The sequence below is a fragment of the Sphaeramia orbicularis genome, chromosome 1, assembly GCF_902148855.1.
Source record: "Sphaeramia orbicularis chromosome 1, fSphaOr1.1, whole genome shotgun sequence".
Classification (NCBI taxonomy): domain Eukaryota; kingdom Metazoa; phylum Chordata; class Actinopteri; order Kurtiformes; family Apogonidae; genus Sphaeramia; species Sphaeramia orbicularis.
The window spans coordinates 28186865-28212707 of record NC_043957.1 but is presented as its reverse complement, the minus strand read 5'-3'; the positions used below and the strand labels follow the sequence as shown (position 1 = coordinate 28212707).

Below are 25843 nucleotides of genomic sequence, written 5' to 3'. Positions count from 1 at the left end.
GTCAATTGTTTTGAAACCAAACATATATTGATGTCATAATCATACCTAACACTATTATCCATACCTTTTCAGATACTTTTGCCCATATGAGTGATCAGAAAAGCAAACGTCAAGGAGTGTGTGATTTGCTGAATGCACTCGTCACACCAAAGGAGATTTCAAAAATAGTTGGAGTGTCCATAAAGACTGTTTATAATGTAAAGAAGACAATGACTATGAGCAAAACTATTACGAGAAAGTCTGGAAGATACTATTAAAGAAGAATGGGAGAAGTTGTCACCCGAATATTTGAGGAACACTTGCACAAGTTTCAGGAAGCGTGTGAAGGCAGTTATTGAGAAAGAAGGAGGACACATAGAATAAAAACATTTTCTATTATGTAAATTTTCTTGTGGCAAATAAATTCTCATGACTTTCAATAAACTAATTGGTCATACACTGTCTTTCAATCCCTGCCTCAAAATATTGTAAATTTTGCTTCCCCACCCTGTGTGTGTGTATATATATATATATATATATATATATATATATATATATATATATATATATATATATATATATATATATATATATATTTATATATACATATATATAAACACTCTTAAATAAATATACATAAATATGTCTTTAATCCTTTTGTCTTTTGTCCTCCTTTTATCCTTTAATCCTTTTTAGATAATATGAGATTGATGGCATTTATTTCTAATGTTTTGTGTGTGGTTTCATTCAACACATCAGATGTTTCTGTTAATGCTCCCTGTCACAGGTTCAGTGGTCAGGGTCACCCTCAATACTAACTTTAAGCTTTACAATCCTTTTAGTTAATTTTTTGTCTTTCAAGGTTGTGTACACATTTCCCGTATTTTCTTGTTGTACCTGAAAAAAAGAGAATGAGAAATAAATATCTATGCTCATGTCAATCCTGCAAAACAAAGATAAAGGTGGGCTAAGACTTTGGTGCAGTACTATATATCCCCCCAAAAGAGCAGGCTAAAAAGAAGCATTATGCACTGTGTGAAGTAGGAAACTGGCTTTATTAATGGACATTTACTACTAATACAAAATGGCAAGTGCTTAGATTTAACTTTAAGCATAAATCTGTTAAATAAAACATTACAACATACACATGTAGGCTTAAATTATGACAATTATGTTGACAATTTTACAAGTACATGAATATGCATGCAGCCAAAAGACAGAAAAACAGACACATATACAGAAACAGACACAGTAGAAGTCATTCCGTCGACCCCTTCCTTCACATTTCAGCTGCCATGTTAAGTTAACCAACCGTCCACCATCCACAGTGGAATTAAATTAGGACCCAGTGATACAGTGTACAAGTCCTAATAAAAAATGGTTTTATTCTTTGTTTTTTCCTTTTTTTTTTTCTTTTACACAGATGAGAACAAACATGTGTATACCACCAAATAAATGTGTGTTAAATGTGTCAGACTTCATACTTGTATTCACTTGTAGTATTTGGAGTAAAGTATCTGACAGTGTAAGAGATGACCAACAGTACATCACTGGGTTCACTGATTTAATACCTCAAATGACATTCACATACTGGAGCACTTCATTTTCACATCCAAAAATGCAATTTTAGACTGATCTCTTTCATAGCAAACAGTGAGTGAGCCTGTTTTATTTATATTCTCCTTAATGACAGACTCAAAAAGCCGAGTATCAGCTATTTAAGATCCTTCAATATTAAACAAAGAGACAGTAACAGAGGCAAGACTGATGAATATAAAATATGAAACAAGTTGTACTTGCTTACATCTCCTTCATTTTACAGCAGCAGACAAAAGAATCAGCTTCCTTCATTTCAGATAATACTAACCTGAGCTGTGTTTACAGATACTAAAGCAGCCTAAATACATACATGTTTGAAAATAATCAAAGCACAGATGAGTGAAGAGAGGATAGTGACTAGAATTTAACCACAAAACCACATTTGGGTCATGGTTTGCTATAAAAGCAGAATACTGAAATGCATTAAATAAATGTTGATGAAAGTACATTAAATTACAATAAAATATTGAATCTTCAACTAGATCATCTTTCTGGGGAGTCTTTTGACCTCCAGTGTGATCTGCAGGACGGATCTCACTCTCTGGGCCAAGTAGTACTACTCTCTGCTCTTCATCCCTTACTCGGTCATTCACTTTCTCCTCCTGGGTCAGCACCTCCTGTTACTCATTCAACCACACAGGCTGACGTTCAAGTCCCACATCTGTGGCTCTGATCCCTGACAGGAACCAGCTAAATCTGCAGACAGACATATCCATTTTCCGCAGTGGAACTGTCATGACACATGTCTGCTTCTGCCAGAGCTGCTGTTCTTAATGTTTGACGTCTGCATTCAGGTCAAGTGAAAGCTTAAGCTCCAGATAAACTGTCCTACATGCACTGGAGCAGACTATTAGTTTGTACAAAAGGGTAAACTGTGGTTCATTTACATGGAATGATGGAGAACAAAAGGAGAGTTTCTAATAGAAGTCCTCATTTATTTCTTCGTGCTTTCCTAACATGTCTGTTCTGTAGACATGATACGCCTCTGTTCCTAGAGTCCACTCTTAGTGTTACTGCCACAGATGAGGCTGACTCCAGGTCAGCTGGAGCTCTGTTTGGCCCTTCTTCATGTCTGGTGACAGTGAGGACAGGAGGAGGTAGCAGTGAGCAGCTCCTGTTGATGAGATATAGAGCTCCTCTGTTTTCTATATGTACTCCAAAGTTCAGCCTGTTCTTCACTTGTTGTGCCGGTTCTTGGGTTGAGTTCCAGGACTGGGCAAGGGGCCAAAATGTTTCCCGTGGCTTCTCCAGCGCTGACGCAGGACAAAGTCATAGTTGGCAGTGGTGCACATGGCATAAAACACATTGGCTTTGTCAGGAATCTGGAGCTCTGAGGCAGAAAGAAAAATGAAGCGATGAAGCATTGTAATTTACTTTCACTTGAAAGTTCTGTTTTTCCCTCTATTTCAGGTGGGGATTCCTCATATTTAACAGTGTGAGTGACTTATTTTCTAGTCAATACTGGTCAATTGAGTCCGAACAGTAACAGCCGTGACAGCGCTGAGAGCAGTAGACATAATTTGTTAAGGAAATTGGACAATTTTTTCCCCACTCTGCACATTAAAAGACTGCAGGCCTTGTGCTCTTCTATTTCACTCACCCACTACAGTATGTTCACAATTTGTGACAATTAGTCTTCCACCACCTTAAGGCACTTTCACTTCTACCTCATTTGGACTTTCTAATGTTTCTGTTTGATCTGTTAAAACCTCCCCTAGACCTCACCATGGACCCAACAGCAGGTCTTGGTCTGGAACAAACTAAACCTTGGCTTGATTCGTTTACAGGCCGAAAACACCTTCTTGACAAATTACAGGAAGTTGTGTGAGGCTATCGTCCCCAGTAAAAAAAAAAAGAAAAGAAAAGAAAACTAAGGGAAAATGGAAGAAGTTAAAACCAATGAATGACAAGCAAAGGGGCAAGATACATACAGATGACACAAAGTTGTTTCTTCTGCTCCCGAAACTACAGTGTGACAGCAAAACTAACCCTATGTATACATCATAAAAAAATTGAATTACCCTTGGGTTAAACCATGGTTTTGAGCTTTGAGGTGTGAAACCCTTCCTCATATTGGTCATTAGATATTGGCTGTATAAACTGATGGTTTTAAAGCGTACCTGTACTGGTCATGCTTACAACATTAACTGTGTAACTTTGTATATTACTTAAAAGAAAGAGAGGCACAAAATCAGTAAAAAAAATCGCCATAACTGCGCCACACTGCACCTTTTTATTATGTAAATTATGAGCGGGGGCAGAACCTATGGGGAGCAGTCGCTGCTGGCCTGAAGTGACTTACCATTGTTGATTCTGGGTGATCGAGTGCGAGTAAACAAGCCACAGTCAGTATGTGAGATTGAGTGGAAAGTACATGTTCGCACTTGTTGTTTGTGCAGCCATATGCTTAGCACTTTGCCATTGTCCTAGAGACGTGACCCAGCACTGTCCGATAATGTGTCCTCTTAGACTGGTGTCTGCTGCATGGGGTCAGTGACCAGTCCATCAAAGCCCAGGTAATGGGACAATACAATGAGTCTGCGTCACTACTGGTGTTGGAACAGCCCATGCAGGAGGCAACATGTCACTGACCATGCCTGACTGATGGAGCAGTAACTTAGTACTTACACATACTTATGGTACTTAGGGGTTATGACGAAAGTTATCGAACGGAACCGCTAGCATGATATGTGATCTTTTGAAATATCTAGCAATGAAAATTCACTACAGGTACCCTTTGAAGGTCTTTTCACAGGTTCAGACTACGGGAGAAGTTACTCACCTTTTCCATTGCTGAGCATCTGGTACAGGCTGAAATCGTGGCAGCTCACATCGTCCATGTTGTGCTTTTCAAGAGCTCGCTGAACCACCTGCGGTGTGTGGTCCTGACTGGTCAACTGGACAAAGACAACGCATGTCAAATCTATGCCTCTATATTCAAAGTGATATTGTCATCCTGTTTACAGTGCTGTTTCTATTTTCACAGGTAACAGTGTCAGAAATGAAAAGGGACATTTATGATCAAGAATTTGTCACTAATTAGGTAAAATACTTGTTTAATAGTTTTGTAAATGCTAAGAGACGCAATACAGCAGCTGTTTTCCACAGGAGGTTAAAGCAGATCATTAAGCAATACAGACTCTACACTCTTCTGCTTTTGTTGTCATCCCTTCTGCTTCTCTTTTTTTGTTTCAAAGTGTTTATCTTGCTGACCTCAGATAAACCACACAACAACACCAGTGCCCTTACCAGAATACTCTTGTAGATGTTACAACTGCTGACGGACTCCACACTGACCCTAATGATGCATGAGTCAGCAACTTGCTTGTTGTAGACAGGGAGCAGAGTCTGAGCAGAGCAGGCGGACGATGACGAGTCGGGGCTCAGGACCAGAGAGGATGAACTGAGGTCTGGGTGAGAGGAGCTGCAGGAGGAGCTGGAGAGACTTGGAGAAGATGAGGAGATGGAGAAGTCCTCTGCGACGTTGTGAAGAGAGCCTGAGAGAGACTGATGTGCAAAAAGGAAGATTATACTCCACTTTTCTGAATACACTAAGCATCACACACGATTTTGTGTTTCTTCCAGTGAGACTACCTTCATTTTGAGGCGGAGTGGAGATGGCTGTGGAGCAGAGAGGTCCTCCATGTCTGAACTGCTAGAGCCGGAAGATGACACACTGATCTGGTCGGCGTGGGTTTTCCTGAGGGCGCTGTCACTCACTGTTCGCAACCTAGACACATGTAATAATAATGAGAATAAAAATCATGCTTTATCTTTCAAAATCAACTGCAAAGTGTGATCATGGGTAAAGCAACCAGGGTTTAGGGTCCAGATTTTTTTTACATTGCATGATGACGCACCATGTAGTCATACACACTTCTTACAGCACTATAAATTAATATATAGTGATGGAAAAAAAGTTCATGGTCACCCCATACATTTGTGATATATTGGATTAAGAATCACTCTTAAGTCATTGAACTCTGACAAGTATTGTTCCATTCTCCAAACCCACATGCTCCTATCTGCACGTGCTCTGTTCCATCGAGGGAAAAACTGGATATTTCAAAAAATAATGAAACAAATCCAGGACAATGACATGGTGAAACTGTCAAATATTTAGTTTAGTTATTTCATGTTAACAATGAATAGAAAAGCATCATTTGCACTTGTTTGTATCTGTCTGTTGTAGCCACACCTTTTGAAACACAAAAAATTGTGTAAAATTTTGCTGGTGTCTGAAAACTTCTTTCAATTACTGCACAAAAACTATACAATACAATTAATAGCCCCAGACTTACGAGGCCAGCTTCTTAGTGAGCAGACGATGGCTCCACGAGTTGGGAGAGGTGGGACAGGGGTCAACTGGGGGCTCCAAGTCACGGGACAGCTCATAGCTTTAGAAGACAAAGACCATTAAATTGAGAACTGGCTTCACTTTTAAAAAAATCATATCCTTAACTACTGTGATGCGTCTCCATAATGTTTGTTGAGTCTATCTCACCTCTCCTGGTCTGTGAGCAGTGTGTGGGCCTGCAGCCACATGGTGATCTGAGTGTTTACTGGAAGGTTGTAGTGGGAACAGGAGGCCTGAAGCTGCCGAATCTGAGAGAGAATCTCAAACTCCTGAAACAGAAGGCAGTAAAACAGAGCATTAAAAGCTAGAAAAGAGCATAATGAAACAGCATAAGGATATGTGCAAAAATCAGCAAAAGCAACATGACAGTGTGTTAGGTAAAAATATCACATTTTGTAGTATGTTGACAAAATCTATTTTTACCTCGTCTTCATAATAATAGTAGTAATAAACAGCCTGGACACAATATATAAGACATTTTCCTGCACTGCATCAAAAAAATGACTACATACTGCAGTGGTTATAACAATATATGAAAGTTGCACTTTCATTATCCAGAGTCAAAATGTGAATGAGTTTTTCCAGGTTGGTTTTTAGGCCTGTATTCTGCTTTAACAAAACCGGCTGCTGCTTTCTGTTGTATGACTACATTCTGAACTTGGAAAATGTTCTTTCATGGTTTGTGCACTAGCAAATGAAATGATCTACAACAAAACATCAGGATCAGCACTCTCATGACCCCTCTTAGTGTGCAATTATTTTCACTGAATATTTTTATTAAATCCATTTAACTTCACATAAATATGTGTCTCTGTAGATCATTGTGAGGGAATTAATGATTTAACTTTAAATAAAGCTTAAATAAAGTCCCTTAGTTCAGATGTTAAAAGATATAAAACGAAAAATATATAATCTTGATATGACTTTTACATGTCTATTTAGACAAAGATTACAGATTTGATTTCATATTTGTGAACTTTAATTAATCTTAATTGTTAATGATATTATCAAATTTTCATAATTTAAAGAAAGTGCAAGCTCCCATTTTTAAAATAAACCATCTCAATTCAAAACAATTAATTGCAAATGCAGGGGAACTGTTCAAATTGCATTCACACTATGTATTGTAGAATATGGATGTTATGTTGTTGAAGGCTATAAAAAAATTGATGACACTGGTAGTCATTCATATACGACACCACTAGGAGGCGACACTTACCCGTCTACGCTTCTCAAAGTTGATGAGACCACCCTTTGGAAAACAAAATGAAAAATCAGGGTTACATGATACAGTCAAGTGCAATGTAAAAGCAGTGTCTGATGGTCTGATGCGCTCACCTCCACAGTGTCTGTCAGTGCCGTATCCAGCATGGTGAGCACAGTCAGGTAGGTGCCCAGGTACGGCACAATACCACTGCTCAAGTTCTGACGACATAAAAATCAAATCATATTTAAATATCACACTTAACTCTATTTCTGATAAGACAACATGAAGACCTGATTCTGCATAAAATTATACATTTGCATAGTCGTGAAAGTTTTATTAGGTTGTTAGGACAGGATCTGAGGTCACTACTTGATGCAACTCAAAATACCATAAAAGTAGTTTACGCAGAAACATACACCTGTACAAGCACCATCTATCACTATTTGGACAGCATGAATATGGGGATATAAAACATTTACACTGAGCCCTACCTAGACTAAGTAAACTACTAAAATGTGGGAAACAGTGCACACACGTCATGTCAGGTTTGATATCCGTCACTTGGTAAAGCATCAGAGTAACAGTCATGTGAGCTACAAGTACCTGAAGTTTTTCCACTGAGCATCTACAAAAAAGAGCAAAACTAGAAATCCGGTGCTTTTTTTTTTTTTTTTTAGCTCTGCACACATATGACTTTAAGGGAACTAGAACTGATGACTAAGGTTGAGAGAAACCGACCTTTGCTTTTCATTTCTTTACTGGCTGCACAGCTGACATGCATTGAGTGTAATGGTGGGTCTTACCATTTGTCTGGGGCAGAGTCGTGGTGATTTCAAGCCTTCTGTAGCACTACCATCCTGCAAAAAACAGACAACAGACACTTCAGCTATGAAAAAAAAGACAGTATAACTTTAAGAGATGATGGTAATGTGTGTGTATATGTGGCCAAGTAAAAATTGTGTGTTTTATGCTGTGGATCGCGTGTGCACTGTTTGTGTACCTACATAATATTAAACAGAACAGTGAAATGAATAAACCACTGATTAGCACTGGTATCAAACCTGGAGATGTTGATTTCTGGGTTTTTTTGTTTGTGTTGGCCTCTAACAATGGGCTGTTCATCATTACGGTAGAAACTTGGCACCTGATAATGGCAATATCAGGAAATACAGTACACATTCATATCTTTTGTTTTTACACAGGGACCAGTTCTGAGGAGTGGACATTGAACATTAATGCAGTCTCGCAATGAAAGTTAAAACGAGAGATCAGGAAAAGACTTTTAATTTACTCTTTTTACACAGTATGCTTTTTTGTTGAAGACTAGGTCCTTTCTGAGAATCAAATTGATGATTACACATTTTATAAGTCGTGCTATTACAAAAAAAAAAACTTTGTCGTGTGTGCACAAAGCAGAGCTTACATGCGCTCCGTAAAAAGCAAAAACACACCTCAGATGTTACATGAGCATTAAGAAGTCAAATAATGCTGCTGTACCACATAGCAAACATACTGCGGTATACTGTAGTGTTGTGTTCTGTTCATGTGGAGACAAACAAGTGCTATGCAGTTTTTTACAAGCACACCCATGTCTCTGTGAAAAAACGAAGACATTTCCTAAATAATAACTCTACAGATGTTTTTGTAACTTGAGTTTTTATTTCAAAACGCAGTCGCAGTACTGACAGTTACCTCCACTAGGATCTCTCTGCTGGTCAGGACACAGTTCTCATCAGGAAAATTCTCACAAAGGTGGTCGAATGTGGCCATACTTTCCCTGAAACGAGACACAGTCACTCTACTAGGACGAACTGTATTTGTGTAAAGTCAATATTCACCTTGAGCAAGACTCTATGTCAAAAAATAAGTAACTGAAAGTAAATTGGATGTAATATATATTTTCTAACTTCTCTCACATTTGCAGCTGCAGCTATTTAAGTTTTACTTCCCTAAAAACTCTTTAGTGGATTTTAATCTTTGAGCTTCAATGTCTGTGCAGAGTACAATGATTGTTTCTTGTAACATCTCAGTTTAAGGCGTGTACTTACAAGCAGGATTTGTGACATCAAAAACATTTTTGGCATCGATTGCGATTTGTTACACAAACTATTACATTGTTAAAACAAAGCCACCACTGTCAATGGACTGACTTTTAGGAGAGCATGAAACATCTTGATTTCCAACATTTAAACTCTTGAAACAAAATTTTCATCAGTTAAGTTATTGAAGAAGATGCTTTAATGTTCTTTCTGTGATCCATATCAGCATCAAACGATTATTCAGTATAGCAGTATTTCAGATGTATACAATGGTTTGCTGACCTGCTGACAGCGGCCCAGGTTTTCTTGAGGCGATACACAGCGTTGGACTGCAGAGCTGAGAGGATGGCCTTCAACGAGGAGAAGTTCTTCAGCTCTCTGCACTCCTGCAAAAACAGAATAAGCTTTTGTTGTAAAGTTGTCGTGTCCATTCATGCTGTGCTGTTTAACTCATGAAGACCCAAACATCCACTGGCAACTAAAATGATTTACTGATATAAAATGTTAAATAACTGTTGATCCACTAATCATATCAGTACATGATGCAAATAATAGGTATAAAATACAGTTTGTCATCTTTTCATGGTCATCAGATATGCCCCATTTGGACGTTCAGAGGCTCCATAGTGAACATAGAAACACCTCCATCTCCTACAACTTTAATTCACCAGTAAAACCCATGGAGTTGGATCAATGACAGTGGAAGGAGACACTTATTTTATGTTCAGTTAATAATAGATTTTACAGAAAAAGATACTTTTTCTTCAATTTTCTATGTTTTGATATAATAACCTTTGGATTTACTCTAAGCTTAATGAACATCTACATATGAGGTCACCAACCCTGGTCCTCGAGATCTACTGTCCTGCATGTTTAGATATTTCCCTCTTCCAGCACACCTGACAGTCTTTATCAGGTTTCTGCAGAGCTTGATGATAGGCTTATCATTTGAATCAGGTGTGTTGGAAGAGGGACACATGTAGAACAATCAGGATAGTAGATCTCGAGGACCAGGGTTGGTGACCCCTGATCTACATGATCAGTGAATTGAATACTGGAAAATACCTGATGTTCAATTAAAAATGCAAAACACAGAGCATAATATTAGAGTAAATGGTGATAAATCGCTTAAGAAAGGTTAAAAATGCAGAGAAAAAAATCATTTGGGAACTGCCACAAAAAGTAGCACTGGGTCTTTATGGGTTAAATGCAAACTTTGTGCCACTAACCTGTGCAACAGAGATCCACCTTTCAATGATGTGCGCCCTGTGGCCAGGGTTTGTGTGCGAGCAGTGAGGTGAGCTCGGGGCAGTGTTGGGATACAGGAAAGCAGAAGAAGAACAGGGTGACGAATGTGGGGAGGAAGAGGAAGGGCTTGGTGAGGAAGGGCAGAGAAGAGAGGTGATGACACGGTTGGTGACAGCGTTGAACTGGGAGATGGTGGCACGGACCGTGGGCGCCAGGTTTCGGTTTTCCTTCTTGTCCCTTTGAGACCAGATGCAGCCCAGACAGTGGAAAGGCTCCACTCTGATAAACAACTCCTGCAGGAAAGATGAAGGCGGTGAATGCAATTCACAGACACACAACAGTTACACAGAAATTTCTGAGATTAATGAAACTCACAGCATCCAGTCTGGTGAGCTGCTCTGCCACTTCTCTCACAGGAAAGTCCATGAATGTGCTTTTGTTTTCCTCTTTGGTGGATGCCTGTTCTCTGTCCTCGTGATCTCTCTGGTCCTGCTGCAGTGATTCACCTCTGTGCTCTGATGCAGACAGGCTGCAATCTGTTGAACACACAGAATCATAAAACTGTTCAGATGGATGCTCAACAGAAAAACACAAACAGTGATGAAACTTATTCATTCATTAAAAATAACAGAATGATGTGGTTGCTAGGACTCATTGTCATGAAGGTTATGGTGTTTTATGCTATGTGTTGTAGCTGTGTTTATGCTGAAAATTCACAAACGTCAGACTTTGCATTCATCATAAAAGTAATTTTAAACCAAACAGACCTTTGTACACTTAAGAAGCTGAGGGTCAGTTCCTAAAGTTGAAACAGTTCTTCATGTGCCAATAACCAAAGAGAAAGAGCTCTCAGAAAGATCTCTCAGAACAGCACTAACACACTAAAACTATTCAAAAGTGCTGTACCTAGTCCTAATCTAGAACCTAATCCAAAGAAGATAAACCAGAGCTTCTATATGGAAAATACAGCCTGCTATGGTCACTGCTGTGCTTGAATATGCTGTTGATGTTCACAAAAATGGAGGATTGTGCAGGTACATAGTGTGATGACGTGGCAGTCTAGCTTATGGAAAAGCAAACTGGTCTTTGAAGGTTCATAAACGGAACCAACTCTGACCTGGTACCAACACCAGCCCAGAAACTAGAATGGTGTTGGAGCAAATGAGGATTTATGTGGGGCTGTTGTAGCACCTTTTCAGGTTTATCCAAGACCTGATACGTTAACTGACATCCTCTACAAAATTAAGATAGATTGGATTTAAACTGTGTCAGAATTATCTAATATACTGTAGTTATAGAGACACCACCACCATGACAGCACAGTCACCCACTGTACAATGTACTGCGGTGACAGAACATAAACAAATCCTATATATTTTCCTGTTACCTTGCTCCTGGAGCCTCTTAAGCAGGTTCTCTGCAATCTGAGCCACACGCCTGAAGCAAAGACGATGTCGCAAATGGACACACAATAGCCTCAGCGACTGGTACTGAGGGGGCTCGTGAAAGTCTTCACTGTGTTCCTCCAGCCAGAGCCGGATCACGGGGGCAAGTGTACTAAGGAGAAAATAAAAAAAAAAATGTTACTGGCAGGATTAAGTGATTCTTTAAAATGGACTGAAGGCAAATTTAAACCTGTCAGTGATCTCTGAAGAGTGACTGCACTCACCTCTGTGGACAAACAGAGTTATCCAGGTTGGCCACCGAGTCATCTCTGTGGAAGTGGAAACACAAGTCAGATGAATGTTAAATTTATAACACCCATGGAGAGAGAGAACATGGTGACCAAGTGGTGACAGAAACCATCCTGTAAACAACAGAGATAAGTGTTCATCCTGGGGAAATGTCCTACAACACCATGAATCCCTGTTGAGTTTGGACAGACCGTGGCCTTGCTTCAGTAGGTGTGGAGAGTAAATGGACAAATATTCCCATCAGGAATCAATAATGGCATCATTAAAATATACACACTTAAATGAAAAATGTTGCCAAGTTTGCCATGCCAAGTTTGATGGATCAGCGCGTGATATTTAGTGACATGTAGTGTTGAAGTTGTAAAGTGCAATACTGGCTGCAAAAAATGTGAAGGTCCATTACAACCAGTGGGTTTTTTTTTTTTCGCCATTCTGGGCTTTTTAGCTTACAAGATATTAACTGTGGTCCACACAGAAACATAGGCAATGGAAAGACACCTTACCAAAGAAAAACAAGGCAGTCCATTCAGAGTTACTGTGAATGGCAAACTGTTCCCTCCAGAGATATCAACAGCGTATTCTATGCTAAGAGAAACACAATGATTATGGCTGGATGGCTGATCCTTCTAGAAACATCCAGGAAACCGGTTGCCACCAGCAGCACAGATAGGAGGGCGACTGTTTAACTAATAATAAATCATCGGCAGCGCTAATGGCCAAGGTTCACACAAGAAGCCCTTTACTGTCCATTCACCTACTTTAATGGTTATTAATTCTGCATTTCTTAAGATATTAGATTAATAATAAATAGTCAAATTGCAAGGAAAAACATATGCTCAGGAAGTCTTTTTTTAACACTAATAAACAAAGTTGCCTTTTGAATAGCCTCAGATTTCATAGTCAAATTGTAAGTCAAATCAGATCTCAGAGCAGCGTGAGTTCACCACCCTTCAACTGGGTGAAGCTGTCCCTCTGCTGGGTGTGGAGGGAGTAGTCATAAAACGTACTGACTTCATTGTTTAGATCATGACGACAATACGTCTGACATAGAGACATGTCCAGCAGCAACACAAGTTTGTTTTGTGAAGAGTTGTAGTGACAAGGGCGTAAAAATAGCAGTGTTCCATCGAAAATGACATGACACATTGTAAAAACGTGGTTATAAATACACATGACTTGTTCTGCGTGTACGCAATAACCCTTAGAAAGTAGGACACCCTGGTGTACATCCATGTCAGTGAGTTGAAGAGCAAATGCTAAAAGAATGTAAAGTCTGATACAGACAGATACCTGATGACTAGACAGATAATTAGTGAAGACACAGTACCTGACATTGTGGTTTTTCCTGCAGATTGAATTAAGAGGAGGCTCACTGAACAAACTCCACCTCTTAAAAGAACTTCATGGAAAACATTGCTTTCCAACAAACTTCAACAAATGCTACTCTGGTAAAACTCTAGGTGAAAATGACAAAACAATGACAAAACAATGTCAAATCTGAAAATAGTGACTTTGACATATGTCGGCTGATTGAAAAATAATATTTCAGACTAAATCACAGTAAAACCAGTCATCAGACTGTTTTAACATTATAAGGTGTCTTTTTTTTTTTCAATAATAAAATTACCAGAACTGATTATTGGACACGTTTAATGTTGTACATGAACCAGAAAAACTTGTTGAACCATGGCAACAGCCTACTTCTCCTTCTCAAGTCAGACACCTCAGACTTGGTTTTGCTATGTTTCCTGTAGTCCTACATGTTACAAAACCATAGCAAATCAGGACAAATCTTTTTGTCAATTAGAGATGTGGAAATTTTGTGATTCTAAGATGCACTGTGATGTGGACTTCTGCATCATTATGGTAAATCAACTACAGTCTGTAGCGTACATAAAAATTATACTGTACTGATACTCATTATTGATTTTTCAGCCTCGTACTGGACAATAAAGTTGTAAAGTACGTTGCTATGTTGAATTGAATTGTGGATTACCTTGTGACATCAACATGGAAAAATTATTACGTCTTACTATTATGGTACTTTGAATTTTTTGCTCAAGCATAGTAACAGACATTTTTTGTTAGCGCTACTATGTGAAAACAAACTGTATTTTCATCAGTTCCAACTGTACTTATAATGCACTGTCTGCCGATTAATTTGGATTTGTCATGGTTAGCAACTGAGGTGGTTGACACAAATGCTGCTATGAAAAGATGCAACTGTTTACATTACAGACTCTTGTAGTTTTACATTTTAAAAACCATTCTTAATAAGCAGGAGTTATGATTAACTTGTTTGAAGACTGTATTAACTGATGGAAAACTAAATGTTCAGTATTACAGAAATTTATGGATGCAACAATTAAGATGAATCATTACAGATAGAAAAGGTCACACTCTTTCCATAATGTTGTACTGTGTTCTGGTTGACCAAAATCCTATACTAAACAAATATAATGAAAAAATAAACACCCAAATCTATTTGATAATCATCTATAATGTTTAATGTCCACCTGCTCCATGTATTTGTAGTGACCTTTGTAAAGTACCACATACAGATGAATGTCAATGAGTTGAAGAGCAAACACTAAAAGCCTTCAAATCTGTACCTGATCTCTGATAACAAGTATCAAATCCAGTGGCGGCTGGTGAAATAATTTTTTGGTAGGGCACAGTATGCAAGTCTTTGGAGTTTTTGGATGCACTGTGACTACATATCACCATTAGGATATGCCAAAGCACATGCACCACTATTTTAAAATATTAATTTATATTAAAAAAGTCCTATGGGCTAAATGACAATGTTGTTACCGCTCCTGCCAGTATTGGAACCCCAGTATCCCACATCGAAGTCAGTATTCTTCTTCTTCTTCTTCTTCTTCTTCTTCTTCTTCTTATTATTATTATTATTATTATTATTATTATTATTATTATTATTATTACCTACTGAGCTATTTGCTGATAGACCTTCAAAACCTTCCTCTGTCACAAGGTCATCTACACAGGGATGCCCACACTTTTTCAGCTTGTGAGCCACTTAAATGTTCATTAAATGACCAAAAACATTTTAAACTACTGTACACTTGAATGCAGACTATGCACAGTACTCACGTTTTTGTGAAATTATTTTATGTGAATCCTATTGACTTCTTCTTCATGTGAGACAGGTAGGGTTGCGCCCTAGCACCCTTTATTGACGAGCCACCACTGATCAAATCCAACAACTTCCTTCTGTATGATGTTTCTACATATTTTCCATACCCAAATTTCATATTTTTCCAGACTTGAAGTTATAGTGTTGTCTGTAGACTTTTCAGACCATATTAAACACACGGATACAATTCTCTGTATATATGTAAATTAAATCCAACTGTTAATATTTCACTGTGATTATTTGGTGCTTCAGTCTCACACTACATTGTGCCAAAAACATTATTATTCTGGCTTACAAATGGTGGCTCTCTCGTCCAAGTTTCTTTTCACATTTGGGATCCTTAGCCAACCATACTTTATTTTTTAGGATTATCAAGCCAACCCACTGAAAAACATGCATTTGTCCTCTGTGGCTGTTCAGTAAACACTCCTACGCGCAAAGTTGGCCAACGTTGGAGATGTAGAAGCAGCTTTTGCACACTGTGCTCTCAGCAAAATTAAACTTGCACACAGTGGTAAACATTGCTGCTCTAAACACTGCTCTAAACACCCTACTTGTATGATCATCAAGTAGAAATTTGGAACATTATTGTTCAGAAAATTGAACAGGGGCAATAATCTGAAGACACAGATATTTTCCATACCCTTGTTTTCTATTTTCCATAGCCATTCAGACAAGATGAAAAAAATTAAATCCCATACTGTAGCACAGGACAGGGTACAGATTTTGACACAGACTGAAGTGCTTGGTTACTATTCGGTTTTGAAAAATGTTTTGCTGTTTGATATCAAATTTCAAAAACACAAGAACCAAGGACTAAAACTCAACATCATTTTTAACATCTTCAATGACTTACATGACTTTCTGCAGTAAATGACTTAATGTTATCCAACCATTTTGGGAGTATTGAGATGCATAGAAGTGGAAAAAAATTAAAATAAAAGCAAAAGCATTGTTCAAGGGCTGATCATTGATGCTCAGCATGGGCGTCATTAGGACTTGAAAACATCCAGGGCTTAAAAAACATATTTGCGCCCGGGGGGGGGGGGGGGGGGGGGGGGGGGTAAATATTTTACAAGATGGGGGGTGAGTAGTTTGTGAGAGGGGATGGGGTGTCTAATGACCAGGTCTGCCCAGGTCTAACGACACCCATGTAGCTCTGTATCAGTATCATTAACAGTATTGAGCAATACTCAGTATTACTGTAGGAACCTCACAAAAATGTTTTCCCTGCTGAGCAGAGGGTGACAGCAAAACCTGAGTGTTAAATTACGTAGATACCGCTACAAGCAAGGCACTAACCCACAGACAACACCCACATGGTTTCTGCTGACATCTATGACACAGGCGTGGACACTTTCTCACCTCTGAAACAGCAGTTCGATCAGTGTGTTAGTGGGTGTGAAGGCCCTGTAGGTGGACAGGAACACATGGATGAAGTCAGGCTCCTGATGTTCAGGGTCCAACAGATGGGTAACCAGACGCTCCAAGGTGGCAGCTTTCAGCCTGCGCACCTTCACTGTGTGGTACTGGACAAAACTGAAGGCTGACGTTTGCTGCGCTGCGTCCGTATTTGGCAGGACAGGCTCCCTGCGCAGCGTGACGCCAAACACAGCCCCATCTTCCTCCTCTTCCCCCCACTCCTGCACTGGGTCCTGCAAGAGAAGAATGCAAGGTCATCAAGATCTGACCAGTAACAACTTTTAGTCTGCCCGGTCTTTACCTCCAAAGCCTCATATGTTTGCAGGACAAGCCTCATGGCAAATGCATTCAACCTAAAGACTGAGTCATTTGATTAAAAACGTTAAACCCAATGACAATTAGCCTCATTCTCTGGACACTGTTTGAGACCCTACCTTGAACTCTGACGCACACAAACACCTGGTGAATGGACAGATAACTAGCAATGAGACACTCACTGACGTGTTTGTTGCTACAAAACACAGGAACAACTTGGTGAACCATAGCCGACCTTGACAGCTTGTCGCTAATTTTCCTTTTGTGTACATCCTAAAGTATTGCACTACATGTTACCAGAGTCTTCAGATCCTTCTGAAGTAAAGGTACTAATACCATACAGAAAAAAATACTCCACAACAGTTCTTCATGCAAAACCTTAAGGTAAAAATATCTATTAACAGCAAAATGTGCTATATTGAGCTCAGTTTCAGCTCATTTATAGTACATTTTATGCTTAATCAATTTGGCTTTATTTACTTTAAGAAGGAAAATTCTCTAAAGATTTTCTGATGAATTCTCCTAATATATAAAGAAATACTTCACTTAAACATAAACATTCAAAATCAAGATAATAGATTTGGAGAAATATGGTTTTCACTAGACAAGAAAAAAGATGAAAAACTGTAACCTGTAAAGTAACAAAAGCTGTCAGACAAAAGTAGCGGAGTAAAAAAATTACAATACTTGCCCCTGATGAAGTGCAGTTTTACGGTAAGTAAGAGTGCACTGATAACACAGGAAAGCCAAGTGTTATTGGAGCCAATATTCACATTTTTCCATTCATCAGAATGTAAAAATGAAAAGTGGTTGCCTCTGTCTGGTCACCAAAGTCCTCTTACTAGCATTGTCAGACTGGTTAGAAAGTAAGTAATACAGAAGTAAGACAATTAATAAGGAAAGAAAACATAACTATTTTAGGGGTCAACTCATATTGGGAGGAAAAAGGCTCACATTCACATTTAAATAAAAGCAGTGAACACCTAAATAAATAAAGTGATATCACTGAACATTAGTCAAAGCAATCAATCAGTAAATCTGGAACTGATCATCAATGACTGTTAAAATGAGCTTTTATCTTCTTTATGTTTTTCTTCATAAGGCCCACTATTGGAAGTTAAGTTCTTCTGATACCAGTAGTTTGAAAAACATTATATTGTTAATTTATGTAAGAGTACTGAATATTTATAGTATTATCTCTTAAGTTATTTAGAATCCATGTTGCTGAGATACTGACTATTCTATTTGTTATAAACGATTACTCACAGTTTTACTCCACAAAATCATACAATAATACCATTGTATAATAGCATGTAAAAACAATCTGTAATGTGTCACTGTGTCAATATGCGGCTGCACAGGAACCAGAGGGAATAAGGAAGGTGTGGGTGTCATCCCAGTCTTTACAAACCAACCACTGCTCTGGAATGAGGTGCCGATACAGGCTTCATGACACCACAATGTTATCTGACTCACTTGTAACAATAGAGGTAGACCATGCTTAAAAACTCCACATATCACATGTCAGAAGGACACAATGAGACAATGGTACATCTGCCCACTGAATGAAACCATTATCAATATGTTTGCGAATTTACCACAAAAACAGACACAGAATGACGTTCACGAGTGGCTGACTCAATAACAGCAAAAGACTTAGCCAAAGTGAAATAATAATCAAAGTTACAGTGCGTCACAGTTCATTTAACTCACCATCGAAAACTGCCATTTTCCCATGTTTAAGCTAGCACCAGGAGTAAAGGAACCTCTAACTGTCAACTCCAGAAAGTCGGCACTTTTTAAGGATTTAGCGCCGTCCTCCGACACTTATCGTCAGTCAGAAAAACAAATGACACGTTCATTTTCAGACTAAAAACAGCAGACGTGAATTGAAAAGACGGGATATTTTCCAGATGTCCACTGTAGTCCAGAGGATGTTGTGGACAGTGGACTGAACTCGAACTGACAAGAGGAAGAACGGGGAGGACCGGTACCCTCAAATGGGCGGGGCTAATGCAACAGGTGTGGGTGGGGTTGTTGCGGCTGACAAATGGAAATGAATCGTGTGAAATATGGGAGGATATGATTGGAAGATGGAAATGAGTGACATTAAAATGTTTATTATAACTATAATACCAATGTTTGCTAATTGCTAATTAATGCTAATATTATCGACGGTAATACTTGAGTGTGAAAACTCAAATGGATATAAATGGGGAAAATAATAGCATGATTGCCTATAAGTAATGACAATGCCAAATTTTCTTCTTGGCTTAATGGGAAAAAAAGTAAAATACATTATGAAAATGTTTTATTTACAAACTATCCTTTCACTATACATTGTGAATAACCTAAACGAATATGAACAACCTCCAATGCCATAAGGAAAAAATAGCAACTTTAACAAAATAATGCTTGTTAATAAATATTTTATACATTTGTAGATAAATAGAATCCCATCCATCCCAATCCACAGACCATCAGAGTGAGTTGTCCTGAGAATCAAAATCATGTAAACACCAAAATGCCAGCCCACATCAAAAGACTAAATATAAATGCAGACAAACCTCTCATTTCATGCTGTTGTGGAAAAATTATGTCACTTTTCTGAGCTTCCATGTTGAGTCACCTGAGCTGCACAGTAGAATCGTGTCCAGGTCATGTCTGACAGATTCTCATCACCGATTATTACAGCTGTAAATCACATTTTCAGCTTCCTTGTTCATCTGCAAACACGTGTGATCAACCAGAAATCGGTGTCACAGAGTACATTTTCTACAGTCTGAAAACATGAGGAAGGAATAAATGCAGAAGTCTCATGTCGTCTCAGAAAACTTAAATTACATTATGCTGGACGATCATAACATTTTTTCACTTAGATAGTTGAATGATCGCCATTTAGTGAGTGGTTTTCTACAAATAAGCTCTTTTATATCACATATATTTTATTTATTCATTTGTCAGACAAACGTGAATTCCAAAAATTCCATGATCACCATACAGCGCATAGTCACATTGTCTGAGAAGAAACCAGACTTTCCCACCTCCTCTTGACTCTGTTTCTAGGACGCAGAAATTTTCAGCATAGATGATTAACAGGTGTTTTCACAGACGTTAAACTTGTGACTGACAACTTTAATGACTAGTCGAAACATAAACGTTGTCAGTTGTGACTCTACGTAGCTCATTACCAAAGTAATATTCATGACATTTTCACCTCCTAGGGTTTAACAGAAAATGGATACATGAGCAAAGTCCTAAAAAGTACTCAAAAATCTAAGATTAAATGTGCATATTACACAAATTATAATTCAAAATAAGAAAAATTACCATTCATTTAAGGCAAACAAGTGGAAAGTATAAAGATGTAGTGGCCACAATCCCATGTATTACATTTTAGCCCTATTTTTAACATCTGGTCATCTTGCTTCTGCCAAACGAGAAACATTTTCTCATGTTTCTTTTTCCAGAGCAGCTTTAAATAAGCTGCAGTTTCTCATCAGGACATGTTTATATTTAGTTTGACATAAGCAATAAGGTTAAAGTCATCAAAAATCTTTTCAGCTGGAGGAAGGGTGCTGATTTGCAGCCGACATCAACATGCTATAGTACATTTCAGGGTTGTTGATTCAAAAGAATCCAGCTGGTGCAGTTTTTCTTCAGCAGTCATTAACACCTGTTCCTGCTCGTCATGTCAGGAGATGTGACGCCACCACATACCACCATAAAACAGGTCTGTCTGCTCCAGAATAAGAACTCAAAACTGTGATTTCAAGCACAAGAGCAGGTACAAATACAGAATCTAATAGACTTGAATAATACTGAAACAGCTGTAGAGTGAAATGATTCAATATGCAGCTCTTGAGGCTCAAAGGAAAGAATAGGCTTTTTGTTTCTGTAATGAGTTTCTGTGTCCCTGAACTAAAAATCTGTTTTCTACAAAAGCCAAACAAAAGGGCAGAGAGACAGTGCCAAAAAGACCTCAATTAGTCCTGATTAGACACATGAATGAGCGATGAGGTGACAGGCAAGCGGCAAAAGGAAGCATGAAAAAAAGATGATGCCCAAACACATCGGCTATGGGAGTTTCCTTGTAACATCACATGATTAAGAGTACGTAACTCTTTAAAAAAAATTTTAAAAAAGCTGGAAAATCACATCAAACCACAGGAATATGATATGAGGTCCTTCCTGGAGAGGCCAGTGTAGTTCCTTCTGTGTGTCAGTGAAAAGCTGTCATTGTTGATGATGTTTTGAATGGGATATTTAACAAAAAAAAAAAAAAAAAGATGACGCAGAATGGAAAAACAGCAGCTGAAACTCAGATAAAAAAACCTGATGTAATATGAAGATAGAATAGAGCTCCAATGTCCCGTCCCTTCTGCTGTGTCCCATGTGACGTAAATATGAAAAAAATATATATAAACGGCAGTCAGTTACGAAACAAACAATTTTTTATGACCCTGTTTGAATTGTGTCACCATTTACACCTATGATATTTGTCGATGTAAAAGATAATTTTAAAAGCCAAGAAAGTCATAGTTTTTGGTAAAGATAATAACAAAATTTCTAGTTTGTGTTAAACATCTCAATAGACTGCATTTTTCATTATATGTGATACACATTATCCACACCAAAACTCCCTCTCCTTGGCACATTTTACCTCAATCGTCGAGAAGGAGGTGACAAAATATTAAAAGAGGTGAAAATCACTACAGTCTGGTCACACTGAAGCTGCAGGAACACCCTAAGTGAACAGATTGTGGAGGGATATAGTTGCAATGATTTCACTTCCACAATTTTCAGGTGTGTAGTCTTAATATTTGTAGTCTGATGCTTCAACAGTTTTACCACAAATTGTGACTTTCTTGACTTGAGAAATGTTTTAAACTAACAAACATCATATGTGTAAATTATGGCATCAAAAGATTTCTTGTCTCTTGCCATTGATTCTAATACAAAATGAGGTTGTATGGGGCACAACCAGACTGGGTGGGACAGGTTTCTCTGAAACAAATACAGAACAGTACTCTGTTAGTCAGTCACCTTACTGTGATTCAGGGCTTTTAAGAAGTTAAAGTAAATTTGGACTGAGGAAAATAATTCTAGTAATAATATTAAAATAAAAATTAGCACAAGACTAAAAGGTGTTCTAGTTTAGGTGTGGCTTTGGAAAATGGCAAAACTAAAGAAATTTGAAGCTGTAGGGGCCGAAATCAGGTGGGAAAAATGTCAGCACACAAAATTATTCTTCCTTCCTTCAACAGCTCTCTTCTCTTGGTCCAAATTACATGTATATACAGTATATAAGATGGTGAATGCAGTTTTACATCACATTTCTAAGTGTCTGTAAGTCCACATGTAATTCAGACCCTGTAAATTTAAATAAGATGAAACGTAATCACGTAATTTTTTGCCAGTGACTGCAAAAAGCTATCAGACAATATGGCTTTAATCCTCTGGCTACACAGAGAACTGACACAACTTCCACAGGACACAACAAAATTATGTGGAAATAGCAGTGAAGCGTGTTAGTGTTAAAGATCCAGTGTGTATGATTTAGGGAGTTTATGAGGATCTGATAACATAAATGGAATACAATATTCATAATCATGTTTTCATCAGTTTATGGTCGCATGAAAATATGACTCATTGTGTTTTTTATCACCTTAGATTCTATGTATATCTACAGAGGGAACATACTGTGCATTTCTACAGTATCTCCAAACACGCTTCCTCTTTTCCACTTTATAACAAGAGGCATCCAGTGTTAAGATGTTTTACTATGTACATTTCCCTAAACATATTAAATACACATTATGAAATTTCACACTGACAACTGTTTACTGAAACAGCAAACTTGAAAAAAATCACCTTTTTCAAATAAATTCTGACATAGGAAATATTAACACACATGATTGATCATCGAATCAGCAACTGTTTGCTAGATTTCTAACAAAACTGAAAAGTGAAAGCATTTCTGGTCCAACAGCTCATGTAGACTGATCAGACCATTTAGGTGGAAATGCACATAATTCACATTGTTGTTTTTGCAACTTTTGAAAAGCGTGTTTCAAATTCACTTGACATTTTATGGAAACGTAGCAGTGATCACCTATCATGTGTGAGTGTGTTTCTTAACTGACAGCGTGGTGCAATTTTCACTGCCAGATACCACTAAATATGAACCAGTGGTGGGCCAACAAGGCCAAAACTCACCAGTTTTGGTGAGTATAATGTATTATGAACATTTTTATTTTTGTTATTTTATTCAGTAATATTGATGATTGTGGTTGAGATGATGTATGTGTTAAGTGAAAGGAAACCTGCTGAGCTGTGTTCATTGGGTTTCTTGCTGTAGTAATGGCATTCATTCTCACTATGAGATATCTCTATGACGCAACACCATATTGCGTTTTTTGCATAGTATTGATGGTATATTACTGATATTCAAAGGTGGGTTAAGTCAGGTAGAACACCACTGAAGACCTAGGGTGTGAAATACACAGCCCACCATTGGTATTATCATATTTAATGGTTCAGTGTGTAGAACAGAACATGACTTTTCATGTTCCAGAAACTATTACCACTATACTGGGCATTACTCCTTGTTCCCTCAATGCATGAAAATATGCTTGAAGTGGTGTTTTATTTTTATTTTTAGTATTATTTTTTTGGAATGAGGAAAGTATAAGCAAGATGCCTTACCTCTAAAGTAGGTAAGATGTTATAATTTTAGATGAATTAAAATGATTTGAGGTTTAATCAGTGATTAGAATATAACTGTTAGTGAGATCTTATGTGAGGTTTCTCTGGATCTAGTTTCACAAATGGTGGATTTTCCACTTCCCTTTATTTTACCATTGTAAATGTAATGGCTTTATCTTTTGAACGATTGGTCAAACAAATCTTAAATGATCTACCCACCTCATACTGTCCATCTGTGTCCAGAAACTGGAAGCTCCTCAGCCAAACGCCAGGCTCCCGGTCTGTGTGGACATCCTCATGGATGCTTGGCTTCAGCCACAGGAGCTTCTTCATCATGCCCACCTTGGAGCGGAGGCTGCGGGACTCCCCTCCATCACTGCCTCCGCACACAGGAAGAACAGTCCTCATCTCCCACTCAGTGTCACGCTGCAGACCCACACGCCTAGTCAGATCTCTCCCACACCTGCTGCCTCATCTGTGTCAGAGGGGAAAGCGTGAAAACCACCTCCACTCACTGGCAAAATGTAACTTTCATGTCGATTGAATCAATTCAGTTGAATGCATTTGCAGACCATACTTTTAAATCTATGGATTTCTAGAAATCTGGTTTCAACTGAATACAGGTCAGTCTTTAAAAATTCTGGGTCAGAGACAGTTCAGTTTGAGCCTGATTAGATTTACCCTTATAGACAAGAAATGAGGTTAAGGTTACACCATAATTCAATTTATTAAGTATAGCAGTATAGGACAAGGAAGTAAATCATCTTCATTTAATCACTTCCCTGCATGTAGAAAAACCTACTGACACAAAAAGCACAGATACAACAAACTGAAAACATGGCTTTTGTATATACCAACCAACCTATCTTGCATTTGACATTTTTAGGGAGCAACAATGAATATAGCAAAAAAAAAAAAAAAAAAAAAGAATTAATTAAATGGATGGAGCTTTGGAAATGATTCAGCCACTGCAACAAAGTAGTAAAAAGACAATAACTGTCATGAACTTGAGTGTGTGTTTGCAAATGTGAGGCAAATATATGGGAAAAGAAGCTTTTTTTTATTTTTGCAAATTTAATAAATGCTTAAGCTGTTTTTACATGAATGGATAACAAAAGCCAAAATAAAATTAAGGAGATCCGATTTTAAAGAGAGAGAGAGAGAGAGAAATCTAGAAAAAACAAATAACATTCAGAGAATTAAATCAAACTACCACATTGAAGTGCTGTTAGATTGAATTGCTACAGAAAATCACCGGTGGTCTAGTTATTATTTCCAAACATAGATTGCAGACAGAACATGCAAATATGCCTTTCTATTTTCATGCAGTGATTTTACAGTCTAAGACAGGTTTGGAATTATGCAAAAATGAAGACTGTCTGCTAGTTGTTGAAATCTGGTGTATATATTTCAATACTGAGAGAAAAAAAATGCTGTAGATGAACTGTTCATGTCTGTTTTACGCCATCCCCAAGAAAATCTCCCATCTGTATTCGCAGATTATCACCCTGATGAATTAGCACTTACATATCTGAGATCACTACCAAAAGCCATAACATAAAGAAAACATGCAGCCACTTAACTGCTATGCTGTTCCTCTTGAATATGGATCTGATGATTAGCGATGAAGATGATATTTGGAGCTGTATCCATCCAGGCATATATTCAGCATGCAGAAGGAGAGGCAGTGTGAAAGTTGGACAGCAGAGACTCTGGCATTTATCAGAGGACTGATTGTTCTTTGTGTTTGTGGGTGGACGACGCTCTGTGAGCATGTGTGTCTGAGTGTGTGTTGTGTTAGAAAGGCCTCCTCTCTACTTGGCTGTACTCTCTGATGTATAATTATGTCTCATTCTGATTGCATTTCTCATCCTATCATTCCAGCTCACTGCCCTCCTCCTCATTAGAATAAACCACACACTCCCAACTTTTATGGTTACCTGTTCTGAGTCATGAGACTGAAACATACATATGTAGATGGGATAAATCACCTCAACAAAATGGACAGAAGTCATAAAATGTGAGGAAACCAGGGTTATTTCATCCAAACTGCCCTAATTTGAAGTAGACTGATAGAGTTTACCAATAAGATGTCAAGTGCAGAGTTCTTTCTGAGCT

At 38.1% G+C, this 25843-nt stretch overlaps 1 protein-coding gene across 3 annotated transcripts; it reads right to left on the bottom strand.

The window, feature by feature from the left end:
- Positions 1 to 1015: 1015 nt before the first annotated feature.
- On the bottom strand, positions 1016 to 25443 carry rgl3a (ral guanine nucleotide dissociation stimulator-like 3a). Of its 3 annotated transcripts, none has more exons than XM_030140736.1 (18): positions 25309 to 25443; positions 23945 to 24200; positions 16646 to 16935; positions 12099 to 12143; positions 11817 to 11986; positions 10805 to 10965; positions 10411 to 10722; positions 9464 to 9567; positions 8835 to 8919; positions 7946 to 7999; positions 7274 to 7360; positions 7155 to 7187; positions 6083 to 6204; positions 5880 to 5975; positions 5173 to 5308; positions 4828 to 5085; positions 4361 to 4475; positions 1016 to 2908 (listed from the first exon to the last, which is right to left on the bottom strand). In XM_030140736.1, the coding sequence occupies exons 2-18, from the start codon at positions 24131 to 24133 to the stop codon at positions 2754 to 2756; spliced, it is 2412 nt and encodes an 803-aa protein (XP_029996596.1). In that variant the 5' UTR covers positions 24134 to 24200; positions 25309 to 25443; the 3' UTR covers positions 1016 to 2753. The 3 variants fall into 3 exon arrangements, with proteins under 3 accessions (XP_029996596.1, XP_029996606.1, XP_029996616.1); XM_030140746.1 differs by having other exon boundaries at positions 23945 to 24204; positions 25312 to 25440; XM_030140756.1 differs by lacking the exons at positions 23945 to 24200; positions 25309 to 25443 and adding an exon at positions 18731 to 18968.
- Positions 25444 to 25843: the final 400 nt, after the last annotated feature.

Bases quoted from the DNA above. Each gene is read 5' to 3' on its own strand.
- rgl3a (XM_030140736.1), bottom strand. From the start codon at position 24,133: ATGAGGACTGTTCTTCCTGTGTGCGGAGGCAGTGATGGAGGGGAGTCC. The intron at 7,361-7,945 runs GTAAGACCCACC...TTATGTCGTCAG, and splicing joins GACTCTGCCCCAGACAAATG to AACTTGAGCAGTGGTATTGT. The intron at 5,309-5,879 runs GTAAGTCTGGGG...ACATGTGTCTAG, and splicing joins CTCACTAAGAAGCTGGCCTC to GTTGCGAACAGTGAGTGACA.